The sequence below is a fragment of the Limulus polyphemus genome, unplaced genomic scaffold (assembly GCF_000517525.1).
Source record: "Limulus polyphemus unplaced genomic scaffold, Limulus_polyphemus-2.1.2 Scaffold555, whole genome shotgun sequence".
NCBI classification, from domain to species: domain Eukaryota; kingdom Metazoa; phylum Arthropoda; class Merostomata; order Xiphosura; family Limulidae; genus Limulus; species Limulus polyphemus.
Window position 1 is genome coordinate 95065 of NW_013666165.1, and position 20850 is coordinate 115914.

At 32.0% G+C, this 20850-nt stretch overlaps 1 protein-coding gene across 2 annotated transcripts in view; it reads left to right on the plus strand.

Annotated features, from left to right (window-relative positions):
• LOC106459076 (cytosolic phospholipase A2-like) overlaps nucleotides 1–20850 on the plus strand; it is a 47454-nt gene that overhangs the window by 20498 nt on the left and 6106 nt on the right. For both annotated transcript variants that reach the window (XM_013918655.2, XM_022385477.1), the window contains exons 7-15: nucleotides 278–315; nucleotides 1380–1512; nucleotides 6963–7099; nucleotides 10441–10663; nucleotides 13218–13341; nucleotides 13784–13921; nucleotides 15563–15751; nucleotides 16603–16684; nucleotides 17764–17957. In XM_013918655.2, coding sequence (XP_013774109.1) covers nucleotides 278–315; nucleotides 1380–1512; nucleotides 6963–7099; nucleotides 10441–10663; nucleotides 13218–13341; nucleotides 13784–13921; nucleotides 15563–15751; nucleotides 16603–16684; nucleotides 17764–17957 — 1258 coding nt within the window. The remainder of the gene's footprint in view (nucleotides 1–277; nucleotides 316–1379; nucleotides 1513–6962; nucleotides 7100–10440; nucleotides 10664–13217; nucleotides 13342–13783; nucleotides 13922–15562; nucleotides 15752–16602; nucleotides 16685–17763; nucleotides 17958–20850) is intronic.

Here is a 20850-nt window from a genome sequence, read left to right on the forward strand (position 1 = left end):
ATATATAAGTTGTTTGAGTTTTCCATCAACATTGATTTCTTGACGACCTAATACTTACCTATAAGCTTTAGCTTTTTTTAAAGCTATATTTAAAAATTGCAGACTATTATGTATTGCATGTGTAATATAATTTCCTTTTTGTTTTATATTATCATAACTATATATTCCAGTTTTTATTTTTTGATGCAGTGATACATTTATTGCATTTATTTAGAAGATGGATTGCTTATATTTTGCAGTGCATCCAGTTTAATAATTTTCGTTTTCTTCTTATTAGGCTGGAGAAATCAAGCTTTACCTAAAACTAGAGCTGAAGTGAGTTTCTTTTATGTTTTTTTCATGCAATTTTTTTATATTCATTTATATATCCCCCGTTAAAAAAGTGTTTTACTCTATGTATATCATGGAAAGCATTTACTTTACCAATCAAAAGATCTCTTGGTGCAAGTAAAACTTGTTGAATGATAAAAAAAAAGAACTAAAATTTGTCTGTATTCTGGCCAGTAAGAATGGTAAAAAAGCATGCGTTCTCTGTTAAAGGTTTTCTTTATGGAATAAACGAGAGGAATCATAAAAGCAACATAAGTATGATAAGGTGAGTTTTGGATGTTGCATGATTTGACTGAGACTTTGCTCTTATTAAAAAAATACTTAAACTGAAAGTTCCATTAAGGTCAAAGAAATTCCTTTAACCATTGAACAGAAAAAATTAATTACTAATTTTAGATGCCTTTTATTGTTAATTTTAAAACAATTTCTTTTCTGGAAGTCTCATTTCATAGGAATAATAAACAGGGAAAGGTTGTCTATACATTAACCCAGCAGATAAAAGGGATGATGCATTGATATTTGTACATTTCGGTTGCATTTCAATGCATTTTGTATCATTACTAAAATTAAGTGTTTGTTTAAAAATGCTTATTAAACTAACCTGTTTAATTTAAGTGCATGATAATACTTTAATTTATATTTCTAATTTAAAATATGATTTTAGTTCAGTTTTTTTATTTTTATTTCTAATTACAAAAAATTTTATGGGAGTATTTTGATAACAATTATTATGTATGGTTCTTAAAGCAGGGTATTTCAAGCAGTAATCTCAAGAAATCTTATAACATCTAATATCATACAGTTTATGTTGAACACCCCATATTTATGTAATAGATTTTCATATGTTTTTGTACTTTAATTTAATCTTATAACGTGTTATTTCTTTTGTAAGTGAACATTCTGTGAAAAACTTTACATATAAAATAAAATATCGCTATATTTTTGACAGGTAAGTTCTGTGACATAAATTATTATTCAACTTTTAGTTTCCTTTAACATGTTTCTTATAAAAATATAAATAATCTTATAAAGTTTCATGTTCGTACAAGCACTCAACCTGATCTGAGATATGGGACTAGTTTGTGTAATGGTGAACTGGAGTTCTTGAAACATCGAAAACAAAAAGTTCTAAAAGGTCTACAGTCATTCTTAAAAGAAGATATTGTAGATGATGAAGATGAGGTATTTAACAAAACTTTTAATGTGTAATGAAATATTATTCTATGTTTCTGTAAAGTTATCCAGTAACATATAAAATAATAAAATGTCTGTACACATAATCCTTCTTCTAATTGTCTCATACATAAATTGAACATGTTCTTGTAAAAAACTGAAATTCTTCATTTAGGAACCAGCTAATTATCATAAAAACAGTTTTGTTAACTATTAAAATAATGTTTTTATTACCATCAATAATAATTGTTACCTTTTAGTTTGGTATTTGAAACTAAACAGTGAAGAATTATCTTCTAGCAGTAACTAACAAATAATATTCCTTTTTGTCAACTTAAAAATATTACAAGATAAATCGTGACCTTCTAAAATGAATAGTGATTTTTATCTGTGTACTATATTTTGCAAGTATTTTCAGTAATTTTGTTTTTCCATAAAAAAAAATAATGGTTAAACTATGAAAAAACTTAGTAATTAATGATTGTTTACAATATTAACAATGTATAAATATTTGATTTCTTTATTTTATAATTAGTACAATCTACCATTTGTCATTGTTTTATCATAAAGATGGTATATTAGTAATTGAAGGACTAAAAGTTCTAGAATTTAGGGTGAAAGAATAACAAAATGTTTTTAAAATCACTTCTGATATGGTGCATTACCTCCTCTCACAGCTAGTCTTGTTCATTGCTGCCCTCTATATGCAAATATTTTTTGCATATCACAGCCTTGAACTCCCACATACCCCACAATCAACGTGGTTCAACTGTGTCTCTCATGTAAATCATCATGCAACAACCCTCCATCAATAGGAGTGCAACACATACACCCCTGACACATGTGACTCCCTCTATTCAATTCTTTCAAACTATCACTTCTCTTCGGCCCTATCCCTCTACATATGGATTTTTTGCTGTTGGGAAGGGTACTGTTATTTCACAGGTTCATCTACTTTCCTCTTATCTTTGTGACTGCCAGATGGTTCTTTTTCTCCATAAGTTTGTTTTTGGAAATTTTCCAGTCTTTGGAATCACATGTGGACTCTGTAAACTCACAATCGACCCTTTAGTCTTTGGTTACTCGTTTTTCTCATTCTGATACCATGACCTTACTCATAACTGTTTCTTGTCTTGTAATCTCCCATCCTATACCATTTCCTACCACTAGAGGCTCAAAATTTCACATTGTGTTTCAAAGTCAGGGTTATTGTCGCCAGCAATTCCAGTGACTTTCAGGTAGTTTCCAGTCCAGTGGGGCATTTTCAGCCAATTTTTGTTCCCCTATGGCAGTTATTTGCTACCATTTCTTGGGTGATCGAAGTTTAGTCACATGGATTTTTCATCCTTTTCCTTTTCCCCCCACTTTTGTTTTCTGTACCAATTTCCTTCCCATTAAGTATATCCAAGGTTTTGCTGGCCCTTCCATCACAGAGAGCTATCATGCTTGTCAGCCAACCTTCTCCAGGATTTTACTCCAGGTTTTTGTCCTGTGATCCATCATCTATCCTACCTCAACCAATTTCTGGTTCTTCCTCAATGTCCCATGGAGTCTTTTATCACACTCAAGAGGTTTTTTTTCTCCTGGACCATAGATGACCAAGATAGATTTCTTGAATGCCCGTCTCCATATTAGTATTTCTCATCAGTCCAGATGCTAACTTTGGTTTGTCCACTACGGGATTGTGTATCAGTTTTGCAACTAGTCTTTCGGGCATGCTTCAGCATCATATGGTATTTTATTGGGTGATCACTGCTTTTACCTAACTTATGCATGCTCTAGAGTTGTGTTTACCCCATTACTTGAATGACTGGCTTCTGGTAGCTCATTCTGAACTGGAGTCTTCTCAACACACACATCTGCCATTAACAGTAGCAGCTTGTGTTGGTTGGATTCTAAAGTTGGTGAAGTCCCCTTTTGCCTACCCACTATCTTATCTACTTGGTGTGTTTTTCAACACCCTCCTCATTGGGACCATCTTTCTCCACTTCTCTGTTTGATAGTGTTTTCCGTTTTTCATGCTTTTCCTCATCCTCAGTTTCAGCACAAAAGGTTCTGTCACTTTTGAGGACTTGGGCTTCTATAGAAGCCCTTATTCTTTTGGGTCAGTTACTTATAAATTCTCTTTAGAGGCCTCTGCATGGCCCATGGAATCTTACTCAGAATCTCTTGGACTCCCCAATTACCCTTCCTCCTTTCCTTACAGCCTATCTGCATTGGTGGTTGAACAAGGACAGCACAGCGAAGGTAATACTGCTTCCTCCACCTCATTCAGATTTGCATCGAATCACAGATGCTTCTCTCCAAGATTCTGGAGTGTTGGTCCATCAGTAAGAGGCTTCTGGACAATGGTCTCAGATTGTTAGTCTTACCAGTTCAACATCTTGTAGCTTATGGTGGTACTACATGCTTTGATTCATTTTCTTCCACTGGTACAGTACCAACACATCATGCTCCATTCTGACAATTACACTGTTGTGGTCTATTTCAATCACTATGGGGCATTTGTTCCTGCTCCCTTTGTGGTCAAACATTGGACCTCTTTTATTGGGCCCATATGCTGTGGATAAATCTGCTTGTGTGTCATGTTCTGGGTGCTTTTCACCTTGTAGCTAATCGTTTTTCAAGACTCGACCAGGTTTACCGCACGGAGTGGCTTCTCAACCCTCAGGTTTTGAGGTGGCTGTGCAATCAGTGGGATCCTTCTGACCTGGATGCTTTTGCTCCTTTACTACAACACCAAGTTAGTGCTTTTTTTTTGGTCTCCAGATCATCATCTTCAGACCCTGGTAGTGTATTTTCCCAGTCAGAATTGGACTAGCCTGTTCCATTTTCGTTCCTTCCAAATTCATTGACCTCCTTGTAGTGTGAATCTTCTGAATCAAGTGTTCTTACTCAGTATATTGGTGGCTCATGAGGTCATTCTTTCTTCTTGCCATTTTCTCTTCTGTTCATTTCCCACCTTTATTCTTGATCTGCTCCAGATAGACTTCTATGTCTAGTATGTGCTCTTCATTGTTTCATTGTCTGATTGGCCTCCCTTAGTAGTCTCCCTTCGATTAAACATATCAGGGGCAGTCTGCTTTTCAATATAGGGTTTTTGTGGTCATCTGTTGCACTGTTTCTGGAGTTGGCATTCCTCTTCATTGTGTTTTATCCCCCCTTGTTCTTCTAATGGAGTGTGAGAGCTTTTGCCACCTTCCATTTCCAAGCTGCTGGGGTGGTGGATGACGGAGATGTCTTCCTGAATGTGTTCACTTCCATTCAGTAGAGAGTAAGGTGGTGGTTTTTTTATGGTGTAGTTGGCATGCAATCCTCCAATCATGTGTGGTGAGTCATGTAGGTTAATGTTGCATCAAGCTTCTGTGTGGTTCTATCTGGAGGTTGAGGTTGCATATATTTTACAAAAGCAATCCATTTCTGTGCAGTGGGACCCAGAGGTTGCTTTTGCACTGCAGCGTTTGTGTAGTTATATCCAGAGTAGATTCATCACTTTGTAGTTCACCTTTTCATGTTGGGACCACTCGTCCTACCATTGCCTGGAAGTCGGTTCCCAGTGAGTGGTTTTTGGATTAGAGCTGGACCAATCAACATAAGTCCTCACACTTGTTGGTTGTGATTCTTCATCCTCACTTCAATTTTATAGTTTTGCCTCATATTCTCCACCTCCATGTGATGGATCCCAGAGGTTAATGTTGCACACACATGCACTCCAACTTCTGTGTGGTCCTGTCCAAAGGATTATGTTGTTAGGGGAAAAGGTTCTCCTGCTGGTGCTCCACCTCCAAAGGTTTTCTCTGCCTGAGGCTGCTGTTGAGTTGAGAGGCTCCAGCTGGATTGGATTTGGTTTGATGTGAACTGCTACATTGGCACATCCTTTTGTACCATTTTTTGGATGTCGGGTTCCCTGATATATGGGTGGTTGTGGATTTGCACTTGTTCGTTTGGCATGTTTGGTTGATTTGGCACGTATATAATTCTGTTTTACTCCACTTGAAGTGAAGATGGTGTGAACCCTCTTTCTACTATGGGTTGGAAGTAGTAATCCCGATGCCATTTGGTTTTGGACTGGAGTTGGCTGGCCACCTACAGTCCATCATGTTCTAGCCACTCTACACCTTGGAGCACATCCTTTTTAGTTTTCCCTATATTCCTGTCTGTAGATGGTTCTTCTACAATCTCTTTTTCAATGGGATTAAGATTCCAGTATATTGTTTTTCAGATTCAAACACACACCTGTTTTTTTCTCTTCCTTTTGGGCTGTGCTCCTCCCACTTTCCACCTGTGTATGTGGCACTTATTTACATACTGGACATAGAGTATACCTGATACAGAAGTGAAGCAGTATCCCACGTGTGTTCCTCTCTCAACAGGGATCACACCTCATGGGTGTTCTTCAGATGCTTTTGAGGGACACTTATTTCTGTCCCTCCACCTATTCAGTGTGGGGTTGTAGCTATACATGTGAAAGGAGGTAAGGCACCATATCGGAAGTTATTATTTTTCCATACTGAAAATATATTTTTGATGGATAGTTACCTACTTACACACTAGCCACCCTTTCTCCCCACTATAAATCTGTGCATTTCTTTTCTACATTATCTTGAAGTGATAGTTCAGTAGAATCGAATAGAGGGAGTCACATGTGTCGGGAGGGTGTGTCACTTTTCTGTTGGTGGAGGGTTATCGCATGATGATTTACATTCGAGATGCAGTTGAATCACGTTTATCATGGGGTACATGGGAGTTCAAGGCTTGTGGCATGTGAAAACTTTTTGCATATAGAGGGCAGCACCATGAGGGAGGTAAGTACCTATCAGAAATATATTTTCAGTGTGGAAAAATAATAACTTCTGATATGGTGCATTATCATAATATTAATAATAACTTTGAATAAATTTTTGAGATAATTAACATAATTATGTGGTTTGACTATCCTGTTTCAATGCTAATCTTAAAATATTTGTGATAACATTTGGTATAGTCCATGCAAAATTATGGTGCGATATCTATTGGGTTTTCTTTCAGATTTTTTTTTTTTTTAGGAGGGGGGGGGGGAAGGATTTTAGTTGGTGATTGATGTAGTGCTGAAGGTGTAAAACATTGCTATAAATATGACCTGGTTGTATTGCTGAAGATTTTTACTTTTTACAAGAATGCCTAAAATGATACAGTTTTAAGGGTACCTAGCTTTTTCCCATCAAAAGTTACCATATAAAAAATTAAACCCTCAAATTTGTAAAAATAGAGAAGAAGCTCCTCCCTCTAACCTTTGAAAAGAAAATCCCTAAGTTTCTATCTTTTAAAACATGATAAATGCTCAATCCTTTAAATCCATTAAAAATGAAAATCTTTTAGTTTTATGAAATTTTAGTGCACAATATTTAATTTATTGTATTTAAATTTGGCTCTTTATATTGTGATAATGTTTAAAATTATTTTACATTAAAAAATCTCAGACTCCAGTGATTGCTGTTATGGGTTCTGGAGGAGGATTTCGTGCACTTACTTGCCTCAGTGGTGTCTTCAAAGGGCTCTCAGAAACTGGTATTTTAGACTGTGTGACATATGTAGCTGGATTGTCTGGCTCTGCCTGGTAAGTCAGCTATCTCATGAATAGTCTTAAACAGGTGATTTTATTTTTCCAATCTTATCTAGCTGTGTAACACTCATAATAATCATCAGTAGTGCATAATCCAGGATGAAGAGCATAAGCAGATGATGTTCTTCAGCTCTGTTTCATGCTGCAATTTTCTGGTTATCGTGATGTTAATGTAGCTGGTAAAGTTGAGCTGTAAGTCAAATGTAACCTTACAGGTACTTCAGTGTTTCATTTAGAGGGATGGCAGTGACTGCAAAGGACAGTGATGTTTGTTCTCATCAGCATGTCTGTTGTTGAAGCACTGATATTCATGGTGCTTTGATCTGAGTGCCAGCATCCTTGCTTTATAATGAAGCTGTGACACACATTACAATGGTAGGTATTCTGAGCACTTTGCAAGAAGAATGGACAGCTGAATTCTATTGTAGGTGTCTTCCAGATCTAAAGCTTCTGCTGAGGTGTTCAGTCTGATAGGAAGCATTCTAGCTACAACTTTCTCTGGAATCTATCAGTGATGTTTTGTTTTAAGGATGTTGATTGGATGGTCTTTAAGATGAGAGTGATTCTTCATGGACTTGGGGAAGGATTTGTCAAAGGCATCATTCCATATTTCAGGAATGCTGTGTATTTTCCGGACATGTTGATACTTGGACACAACCTTCAACAGGTTGGCTTCTGTGAGCTTTTTAAAGGTGAAGATCCTTACACCATCCTTCTTTAGATGTATTTATGGTTCTGTGTATTTTTTCCAAGCTAAAGATGGTTTCCATCTCCACATATAGTTGTAGCTAGGAGAGAGACTGCTGTAACTTGAACCTCTTTTGCATGTATATTATCATTCTCACAAATGATCATGAAGATTGTTCCTTGGTCTTCATCTGTATGGAGTGGGGTTTTCTCATCATCATAAATGACTGACATTACATTGGTTTTGGTTCCTGTGACAGCCATAAGCTTGTTGAAATGTCAGAATAAAGTGCTTGTGAAATTGACATTGCTACATAGCTCATTCCATTACATATCTCCTACTTGGGAAGCATATTGTAGTTATAACCTTGCAGTTGTTAACTGTATGATAAATCTATATATAATCATGTGAACAATTAGTACTAATTAACAGAACTAAAAAACAAACTCTCAATAACTTGTAGCCAATTAAAAAAGATTTATCTTACTTTTTTCCATTTCTCCTCTTCCTTTCTATTTTTTTTTTTTAGTTTTTCGAGTTATATTTGCCAATATACATATATTCTATACAATAAACTCTCCCACTTAACTTGCCACTAAAATTTACTACCCTTGTTCAGTTTATTCAGTTTATTAACCCTCTCTGCACTCTTTACTGCACATTTCATGAGATTTTTAGTGACTTACATTAAAAATTTAATTAAACAAATTTTTGTTTATGTTATACCAATTATTATAGCATATAATTGTAGCTAATAATCTGTATTTTAATAGTATATAAGATTTAAGTTCTTAATTTTATAAGGCAATATTAAAAATAATCCTGAATTTCCCCTAGTGTGAGAAATGTGATATTTTTTTCTCTAGGTATCTTCTCTTCTGTAATTTAATCACCACCCCCTCCAATAAGTATGAAACTTAACGTAAATTACTCACTATCAATTTGTCATCATTCAGGCAAAGCATCTTGTTTGGTTACAGAGCCATCAAATAAAAAAATCAGACCCCTCTTGCCACATCCACCTGTCACATCCTTTCTTTCAGGATTTGTTAATTGTTCTCTCATGCATTTAATACTATGTTATTTATAATCAATAGAAAGTCAAAGTTTTGATCTATCAAATGACATGTTATGTTGTTTTCTTAACAGAGAATTGTCAAATTCTCTTTTAGTAAAAGCTTTCGATCTACAAGAAACATATCGACTAGCTTGGATCAATTTGTAATGGCTCTTGTTGCATAGTTAGAAAGCCAGGAAAATTGTGATAGTTATGGGACATTGTCTGCTTTTTGCCTGTTATTATTCTTTGTTCTTTGGTCCATTATTTAATTTAATTAAGTAAAAATTGTTTAGTGTACTACTACCACTAGTATATAGAAAAAAAGTAGGATTAAGTGTCATCAACAGTTGATGGCAAAAACAAAGTCCAGGTGAGTACTTTATTTCTTGTTTTTCATGTATGTTCTTTATTTATTAATATTAAAGTAACTAACATATAAAAATAGGAATATTTTTAGCTTAGTTAAGGTTAGATGAGGTAAAATAAATAATAATACAATAAAACATTTTCGTGAGGCACTCACACTAGCAGCTCAAAGTAACTTGTGAGTAATGTAATTTGATAGAGTAACATGAGCTCCACATTCCTCAAGGGATTTACAATTTATAATGGTGCAACTAGTAGTTAGACATGGTTCAAAGAGCAATAAAACAATAAAATTTAAGTATAAATTGATGTATATTGCTACAAGTTTATAGCTACTTGCGATAACTGAATATAGCTTCATGTTACAATTTGAAGTCATTTTAGAAAGAAAAAAATGGTAATTTAGATTTATTTTGATTTCATTTTATTTTTTGGTGGTTATGAGGTCGGTCAAATTTATGTGCAAGTTAATCCATTATCTATTGAATTCTCCAAGTGAACCAAAAATAACCGAAATATTTATGAGAAATTAATGAGAATAGTAATCTAAGTGTTAAGAATTTCTAAGAGCTTGTTTTTCACACATCTTTACTCTCCATCTCCTCCATTGAAACTTCCCCAATTATTTAGCAATGTTGGAGTGTTAGTCAAATTTTAGACTATGTGGTCTCTGAACTAGGTTGTAAAATTCTGCTTGTGAGCTGAGTTTGGTCTATGTGCATTTAAGTACATGTAGTTTGACTTTTACATGTGGATTATTCTTGATAAGTAGAGCCAAGCTTAATACCAATAAATATTTACCACTCCCTAAGTTTGAATTCTAGTGTATGTTTCAAGAAAAATATATTTTAATGTGTATTAAACATGACTTTTATGGAGGGAATCTTTTTTTACATACAAATTATAATTTAATATTTAAAAAAACTGTCAACAGACTTTAAGTGATATTAATTGTACATAAACTTTATCTGATTTACTGTTGTTATTTTTAGTGTTAAGCACTAAGTATAACATATTTTAAATATCAACCATAATGTTGGAAGGAAAAGGATATTCTTCTGAAAATTTTTGGCTGTTTTTCAAGTTCTATTTATTTTTGTCTGATTTTAGATTTACTTGTTCAAGGATTTTTGTATAACAAACCATAAGCTCTGTTGTTAATTTCCTCAGTGATTTTGGTAAAGTTCTCATTGAAAATTGGTTAAATTTTGTGTGTTTTAGGTATCTCTCAACTTTATATAGTCATTCTAAGTTTCCTGTTGAAGGCCCTGGTCACATTCAAGAAGAATTAAAACGTAATATAGGTCAAAGTCCATTTCGACTTCTTGGGCCTCGTCGATTCTTCCCCTATGTAAATAGTATCTTGACAAAATACAGAAATGGTCAGCCTGTCAGTTTCACAGATTTTTTTGGTCATCTTCTTGGTGACACTCTATTAAAAGATGTAAGTTTTTAAAAATATTATGGTACATATTTATAGTTTATGAATTTTCTATAAATTGATGAACATGAACCCCAGAAAACTTTTTTGGATTTAATTTAGGTTCTGATGTTTAGTTTAGATTGTCTTAAAATAAAAACAATCATGTGTTTTAATCTTAAAATTATACTCATTGCTTGTAATTTAGTTTTGATTTGCTCTGAAAAATAAATAGTAATGATAAAACAAAATCATTTGTAACATAATGTATGGACAAAAAGGGATCATTTGATCCTTCTAACTGTTTTTTCATAATTATTCAGGTCTAATTGATTATTCTGTGAGTGATTGGTGCTCAATAATAGGTTATTCAACAAGATAAATGACTGGTCATCTTCATTTAAACATTAGGAAGGTTGTATCCTTAGAATATGTTGTCTACAGTTGTGAACAACATGTAGAATTACACTTATGTCTCCATGGGCAGAACAGTTGTTATCTACAGAGAATGACAAAGGCACCTAGAATGCATCAACTTAATGACTGTCCTGACTATGTGTTCTGTGAAAACTGGACATACCAGAATAATTGAAAACAAATAATGTATTAGAATTAGAAAAGTATAAAATGCATGGTATGTTTATATACCACATTTGTTCACCACCTTTGAGAACAATGAAAATTTAAACCCACCCCTCTTAAATTCTTGACAAGTACCAACCTTCACTACTACTGATAGCAATTAATTTGCCATATACCCTATTAGAAAAATAAAACTATCTTAATTGGAGTCTAGACTATCTTTTTCAAATATTAAACTTGAGGCTTTTATCTTATTGTAGCCTAGATAATATTGTAAATTTTAATATTGTCACCTATTGATATTGTCACCTTCTTAACCTATCCCTGTAAGATAATTTTTCTATCTCCACAGTTTTCTTAGTAAGTGAAATGATTAACCAGAATAAGAAGGAGCAATTAAAAAGTTTTTTAAAAGGAATAGGGAATTCATTAGTAGTAAGTGGCTGTAGTATAAGTACAGGGAACTTTATAAGTATGTGTGCCTAAAGTTGAAAGAATGGGTTGGAGGTGGATGTCTGCTTTATGAATTTTAGAATTTTGACTAAACTTATCATACATCTTTTTAAGCATTTGTTAACTTCTTATTTGTGAAGAGCTTAAACTAGTTTCTCATAATCCTCTGATATTACACCACCAAGAATATTATAAAATCAAAACTTTATGGCAATATATTCATATCATTACATGTTTTAGAATACATTTAAAGTTTTCTTTTTATTTGCATAATAAAAAATAGTTTTGAAATATAAAATGTACTAATAAATTTATTTTTACAAAACCAGATTTTGTAGCTTCAGTGGACAGTGCTTCTTTATACTTTTAGTTCTTTCCCTAGTCATAGTTGGTACATAATTATATCTAACATTTTATAATTGGCTTTAATATAAAGTATTGTTTATGATTTATTCTGCACTTTAGCCAAGTATACCTGAATTTGTCTTTGTGATATTGTCACATTTATTTTTATTTTTTATGTTATTGGCTGTAATTTGTTATGTTTTATGATTCTAACTTGATTCCATGTATTGTATAGCTATTTTGTAAATATATGATTTTTTTAATTTTAGTTTGATAACTGTGTAGTAGTATCATATAGTACTATAACCTTACATAGATTATGGTTTTCTAGTTAGTTTAAGTGTGTGCAGTGAGGTCACAGTGTTATTTATTACACTTAAAATCATTAATCAAGTTTCTTCTTTCACTCTTAAAACTTTTTAATTCCTTGTGGTAGCTGGACTTTGTAAGTTTTTGCACTTACTAAAGTAAAGCAAAGTGTCACAATGAATTCTTTTTTTCAATATCTATAAACTTGTGTTATTTGTTATAAAACATTGGCATAGCTAAATCTTCAATTCTCTCTTTTTATGACTGTGTTATGTTTCCAGATTTTTTTCTGATTCCTTTCTGTATTATTCATAATCTTTCATTTAAGAATCTCTAAAAATAAAATATGTAGTTACTTATAAACTCTTAAGGTAAAATATTTTAAAGAAAATAATCCATAATAATCATAGAATGGAGCTATAGATTTCATTGATTGCATAAAAGTTCCAGTTTTTTTTTATAAATAATACAAAGATGTAAACATCTATCAGATATGTTCAATATTTTTAAGTATTGTGTTACTTATAATAAATTGAATCATTAAAGGAATTAAATATAGTGGTTAAACATAATTTTCTGGATGAAATTCTGTATATTGTTCCTGGTACTACAAAGTGAAAGAATTATCTGTTCCAAAAGCTGTACTTGCTCTAAAGCCTGGTGGGATGAAGTTAACTAGACTTTGTTCAAATTTTTATCACTGTGATACAAACAGTTACAGGCAATTTGTTTTTAAAAAAAGCTGCTACTTGAGAATCGACCACTGGCATAATCATTCCTGAACTGGAAATTGTGTATTAGCTAGTAAGAAAAAGCTTGCTTTTTTGAGCTTCTGGATTTTACAGTAAGCATATGCAATATTTTTTATCTTTTCATGTCTTCTGTACAGAACACAGCAGAAAAAAAGAAAAAATTGTCAGACCAACAGGCAAAGATTGATGCTGGACAAAGCCCATTACCTCTGTATACCTGTCTTCATGTGAAGAAGGATATTGCTGCCCCTGTGTACCATGGTATAATGTTAAGCTCTCTAAACATTTTGATATGTTAAAAATAACTTTTTTCTAAATTCTGAATATGTGATGGTAAGTTTAAGTCATTCATGAAATAAATTCTAGATTTTATACGTATAGTATAATTCTTCATGACCGATGTTACAGCTCTTGGATTTAAACCTAAAATTTTATAAGATTTCAAGAACAACCTATTAATTGAAATTGTAAAAAAAAAAAAGAATAGAAAAATATTTTTGAATCATCTAAATGAAAAATTTGCAATATAACCTGAATCACATATGGAAACTGCTTCTCAAGAGATAGTAGATTTTAATATATCTTTTTTTTTTAAATTTGCTCTATAAAACATTTTAACAGCAATTCTTTTGCAAGCTGATCTAGATATTTGAAAATTTTTGAGACTAATTATTGAGTGGTAATTAATAAGTCTTTCTTCCAGAATGGTTAGAATTCTCTCCTTATGAAGTGGGTATTGCCAAGTACGGAACATTTATGAAAACTGAGCATTTTGGGTGTAAATTTTACAAAGGAAAAATCATCAAATTTTTTGAGGAACAACCTCTTCATTATCTCCAAGGTATAATGTACTTTATGAACTTTTTATGTTTCCTCACCAAAACTAATCATAACAATATAGAAATTCGTGCTTCCTAAAATGTAAAACAGTTTAATGTAATAAATGAATTAGTTATTCATTGTTAGCTTAATAGTTTTAAAATTCTAAGTTTGTATTGTTTCCTTTTTTTTGGATAACTATAATATTTTACAGCTAATTACCAAATAGTTAACATTAAAAAAAAGTGTGATTATATTGATTTTGTTAATTTCTGTTAATATTTAAGCTGTCCAGTTATTTAATTTAAAAAGAAACACAGTCAGATGTTATCATGAGATAATGGTAGAAGTAACAGGTAACCAGTGAAAAAAGTTAGTAAATAAGCATGTATGAAAACATAGAAATATTTTTATGCTTTTAACAAAATATTAATAATTCAGGAGTGTAATGTAATATAATTTGTACATTAATGGCATTTCCATGGTACAAGGTCATCAGGAACCTTTTGTAATTTTGTCCTTTACATAGTTCAAGTACTTTTAGTAATATTTTGAGTGTACCAAGCTATAGAGAAAAGTCTCCAGTATGTTTGGTACGATCTTTTTGATGCAGTGGTTTAGAAGAAATGTTTACTGTAATCATAAACCATGATAGTGGTTCAAAATACGGTTTGCCTAGGAATTTCACAAAAGTTCTAATAGAATATAGGGACAAAAACCATCTTAAAAAACAGATTTGTTTTTGAAACAATACTAAAGACCTTCTATCTCAGTAAGTAAGGCTGCGAAAATATTGATAATAGAAAAAAAGTTGATTTTCCGATTGTCAGACAAAATTCATCAATTGGTTCTTCATGTTATTATTGTTTCACGAGCCTACAGAAAAAACAGCTTTGAATATTTTATTCAAACCTGGGCAAACCTACTAAAAAAAAACTCCTGCACAGGTCATAGGCCTGTTTTTATTTTGATTCTTGAAAGAGAGGGAGAGATTTTATCTGTTTTGTTTTTGTTTTTTATCACTACTGTGTCGTGGCTTCTGAAGAATATAGGGAAATTTTTACTGTAGTTTCATCCATCTGTTTGTAGTAAAATGTTTTATGGCAGGGGTTTTTGTAAGTTTAGGGAAAGATGTTTTGTAATCTTACCATTCTGTTTATGGTACAAAGATCTATGGTCATGGCTTCTGTAGATGTAGAAAAATGTATATTGTAATTTTACAATTTTGCACATGATTCAGGGGCTTATGAACATGGCTTCTGCAACTAAATTGTAATGAAATATCCTTTGTTTTTAATATTGTTTGCATCTTACAAGGGCTTAAGAAAAAGATTTATGTAAGTTTAATTAGTTACATTTATCCTCTACAAGAGTTTATGGAAAGACTTTTTAATGGTATATCCACAGAATAAGGAAATCTTAAGTACTTTTATGTAGTTATCAAGATTTCTTTGTCTGTAGGTTTTTGGGAATGCTTGTTTTATTTTTTTAAATATTTCCATGACATACATTAAATCATACTTCTATGGTACTAAGTACTCATAACTTTCTCTGTTGTATTTTTGATCAGTTAATCATGGTACAAAGTGTTTTAATAATCGTTTTATGGTGCAAGAACTTTGACAGTGTTTGTTGTACATTTAAAACCATTTCTTTGACACAGGAGTTTGGGGAAGTGCTTTCACCATTCTTTTTAAGCGACTCATACAGAACAAGACTAGGATTGGTAACTTTCTGTCTTCCAAAACCGAAGAAGACACAGTCGATACTACTAACACTGTTCAGCAGAATGCAACTCAAATTAAAAACTATAATGCTGAAGAAGAGGAGGAACAGTTGCGGGATTGCCTTGGTATGTTTATCATATGAAAATTTCTTTGTGTTGGAAATGGATTAACAACACTTTTCCCTACTAGATTCGTAAACTCCCTTGGGAATTTTTCAGCATTTACCGATCATTATATGAAGATGGTGTTTTAATTCAGACACACATTTTTCTGTTACTTGATAGTATTCAACTTAGCCAATTAAAAATATCTGGGGCTTATGAAGTAGAAGACCAAGAAAAGATGCTTATAAGGTAAGAAGTACAAAATAATCATCTTAATATGTAGAAGCTGAATTTACTTATCAACATACCAAGAACTCAAAAATTGTCACTCAAGAAATCAAGTATATAAAAATATTTGTGAACCCTACCATAAAAATGAAACACATTCAGAGAGAAAAACATCAAGCTTCTTACTTTGTTTTCAGCTCTAACAGATAGTAGCAATCTTTTAATCTATAGGCAAAATTACATAAGACCGGACTTTTTTAAACATTTATCCAAATACTTATTTTCTAATAAAGTTTAATTATCAAAATCTGGTCACAAAACATTATACATGCTTGTTCAATACCCTAAAAACACTTGGAAGAAAAAGTATGAACAAAATATATAAAATCAAGTTTAACTTCTTTATTCTGAAATTTTTGTTATCCAAGTAACACATAAAAACATAAACAATAAATAAAAAGGAAAGAAGAAAGGATGGCTAAAACAAAGAACATTTGTGTGAACAATTAAATCCAGAAATGTGTGACTTCATCACAGTATTAATGCCACATTTGCCATTACAAAAGATCATGCATGAAGTACACAAACTACATGTAAAGTAATATGTGTTGTAATGATCTAACAAAATTTTAAATGTTTTGCAGAACAACTTGCTGTAGCACAAAGTGAAGAAGCAGATGATGAGGAGTCTTCAGACTCTGAGGATGAGACAGACAAGTCTGATGGGTGAGGATTTCTTATCCCTGATGTTTTTAAGGCTTATTAGATTCAGTTACTATAAATGTAGAAAGACAGACAAGACAAAAAAGCTGATTGATATGTGTTGACTTCATTCTCTTCAAATTAAATATTTTACTCTTTTTATCTACAGTTTATAGTTTTCATACCATAACTGATGCTTTGCTGCATTATTACAGAGAGTTTGCAAATTAAACAAATTGCATGTTTAAAATGAAAACTCAATCTATTTAATTTTCGTAGGATTTCAGCTGCTAGCCTTTTGGAGCATGCAGCAGGTTAGTAGCTAAAACATTAAGCAAAATAAAAAGTTTTGTAGAGATATGGGTCAACACTTTAGACATTCTTATTGTCTCTTTTCTTTTGGATGCATGTATGAAAACTCAGTTTCTAAAAAATCTTTCTCTCTCTTACATTAAAATAACTAAAAATTGACCACCTTTTGAAATCATTAATACACATGTGTTAAACATTGGTAAGAATTTGTTCAATAGCTAAAGTATGGAAAATATTTTATTTATAAGTTTTAATGGTTCAAACAAAAGTGGAATTATGTCACAAGGACTCAAATCCATGAGAAAACGGGTATAAGTTAAAAATTGAAACAAGTGTATGACATTTTATAAATGTTGACACACCATGAATAAAAATACAGAGATGAAAATATTTTGCACTGAAGTTACAAATTTTAGTGAGGGCAAGAAAATTTCAAAATTGTTAATAATATCTGTTGTTTAAGATAGTCCGTTGCCAATGGTTCTGACTTCTGGAATTAAGTGTTATGTGGTTTCCTTGTGTGTGTGTGTGATACTCAAATAAATATTTAAGAAATAAATTGTATGTGTAAACATTTTTATCTTTGTTTTTTCATTAAAGATATGCTCTGTGTGTGTATTTTCTATTCTGTGATGTGTAACGTATGGAATATTAATTTGTGAAGTTTGTTTCTTTGTTTTATCACTAGATCTACAGAAGGATTAAATATCGATCCTAGTAACATGAGTCCAATTTTTGGCTGTTGAAAGGTCTATAAATCACAAATTATTAGATTTGTTCTGTTTTCACAGTAATATCACTAAGTCAAAGGAGAAAGATGGATATATGAAAATAGCTTTTAAGCAAATGATTGACTCCATCTGCAGCAGCTCAGTTTTCAACAACAGACGTGGACGGGCAGGAATGATTCTGAACCCTCTCTTAGGACTAGTCCTCATTCCAATGAGAGAGTTCTCTCCCATTTCCCCAATCACACCTAGTGATGGTAATTGAACTTATTTAGAGTATCTTTCAGATTTTACATTCTGAATCAGCAATATTAAGTCTTTTGTTTGTAATTTTAAAGTAAGTTTATATATGAACTTTCATTTCTTATTTTTTAATCCTTTATATGATGTGGTGAAAAAATAAAGTTTGACAAATGTTAAATTCATTCATCAAGTACACAAGTAAAATTGTATTTTTTATCTATATGGATATTAGTTCTATTTAGTTTTCATGGAAAATGTACACAAACAAACTGCAAAAATGTACACCAAATCACCATTCTGTTGTAACACTGCATGGGGAGCTAGACTTCAATTTGCATAAATATGTATGTTTTATTATAGTAAAGTACTGTACTATCTAGATACAGAGTAGTTATTAATTGTTAAGTTAGATTACTGATTTAAACAACTAAGTACAAAAATAGTGTATTAGCTATTTCAGTCATTGGTTGTCATATACGTACATCTACACACTACCGAAATAACATGTTAGCATGTTCCATTCTTCTGGGGTGTTTTTCCACAACAAACTTACATACAGTTTCAATGTTGATAGCAGTGTTATAAAGATTATGTATTAAAGCCAGAGCACTCAGTCTTTCTTCGGTTTGTTTTCACCTCAACATCACCAATAAGTTACAGACACCTACCATATAGAATCCGGCCTACAAAACCTGACAGTAGCAACAAGTCTTCAGGCATTCAATTACAGAGTGTCAACAGAAACCATTTTGTGTAACTATATGAAGCTAAAAAATGCCAATGCTTCATCAGAAGAATGCAAATTATGTTAAATACCATAAGCAGTTATAACTATATAAGCATAATTTTTATAAATCTCAAAAATAGGGAGTTCGGCCTAACCTCTGCATACGAGCATGAAGTAAACTTGGTGCACGTTTTTTCTCAAAAATTATTCCAAAAGCCTCAAGTGTAGAAAACAATAAGTTTTAAGTATTTAAATTGATCTAATATTACTAATGAATAATAAAAACTAAAGCATATTTTGAACAAGGTAACATAACACTATCTTATGGCTATGGTACTCTAAAAGAAGTCTTTCTTCAAGAAAATTCTATCCTCCAAATCTTATTTGATATTTGACAAAGGTACACTTGTATACATACTTAGAATATATTTTTATATGGATTATATCAAAGCCATGACCTTTTTTATTATTATAATTTAGTTAAAGGTCAAAGCGGGGAGCTAGTTCTGTAACTATTATCCCGATTTTAGCATATAGAATTAACTCCCCACATTACAATTAGCTTCAGCAAAACTATCATAGGCCCTGTCTCTAAATACAGGGTACATGTTATTCTACTTCTTCGATAACAGTTATTAGTTGACTTTTCCTTGGATGTTTGTGGATTTTACGTGAATAGCTGTGCAATTGTTTAAGCTAAATTTTATGCAAAATTGCTTCTAGATGTAATCTCCTAGCACCTATTCATTTATTCATTGTTATTATTTTTTCAAATTTTCTGGAGAGGGGGGGGGGGCATGCCTCAGATCCCTGTAATACTAGAATGCTTTGCTTGTTGATTGTGTTGCATTTTGATCTCACAAATTAGAACCCCCCCTCAAACATTTTGCATATAGGCCTGTAATTCATTTGAATATGTTAAAATGTAGCAATTTTAATAATTCATAATTATCTTAAAATGTAAATATTATGAAGTTTCACATACTTAAGTAAATTTGCTGGAGTTGCAAGAAAACAGCAAAAATAATCCTTGATTTCTGTATTTCTTGATAATTGAGAAATAAGTGACTGACTATCCTAGAAAATGTTTTATGTTGAATTGAAAGTTATATAGCCAGTGAAATTGATTTATTCTCCTTCCATCAAATACCAAAAAAATTATTTTAATGTTCTGCAATTCATGATGCACTGATTTACAACTATTTTGAAACTTCCAAAGATTTGTCTTTTTTTAACTGTGCAATCTCAAGTTAATATCTATGTACTAGTAAACTAGAAGAAGAACAAACTGTATTATTACTTCCAACTTTGTGTTACTCTGCAAATACTAATGATTTAAAAACAAAAAACAACATTAACTCTCTTCATTGGAACTGTTTCTGCATCAGGGCTAATAAGGCATAAATACAGCAGACTGCATTATTTTTTATTTCAACTATCTCTTATTGTAACTGTGTTTTTCTATACATACTAGTACCTTAGAAGAAGGTTAAAAAATAATCTTTCTATTGTAACCTAATAATATGTCAGTTATAAGAAAAGTTATATTTTATTGCAGTTTATTGTCAAAAGCATAAACACATTTTTGTGGGTAGAAGGATGACACATCTTAGAAACATTGAACTGCATGTTTTGAAAAGAAACACATGTTTAACATTAATAGTCCTTCTATTTAATGTGGGCTGGATGTGGCCTAATGATTATCGTGTTGGACTGTTGATCAGAGGGTTAATGGATCGTGTTCTATTGAAGCATAAACACTGCATTTTGGGTACATGGGTGCACTATAAGAGTGCAAGTCAAATCCTATTTTTCACTTAGAGTATCCCAATAGTTGGTAGTGGGTGGTGTTGACTAGTTACCTTCTATCTAATCTATCAGTTTAAAAATAGGGACAGCTAGCTCAGATAGCTCTTCTGTAGCTATGAGTGAATAGCTAACCCAAACAAACAAACAACCCTGTTAAAAGACAGTGTTAGTAAAATTGACTCTTAAAAGTATGATGTAGCTTTTCTGTATATCTATAAAATTTTTCAAATTTGTTATGTCCCGAAGTAAAATATTAGGTTGTCAAGAAATTAATGTTGCTTTTTTTAGATGAAAAAATCCGAACAAGTTATACATCCAAACAAAACATTTATTCAATGAAAGTCTCCATCCTTATTGATCATGCTTTTCCA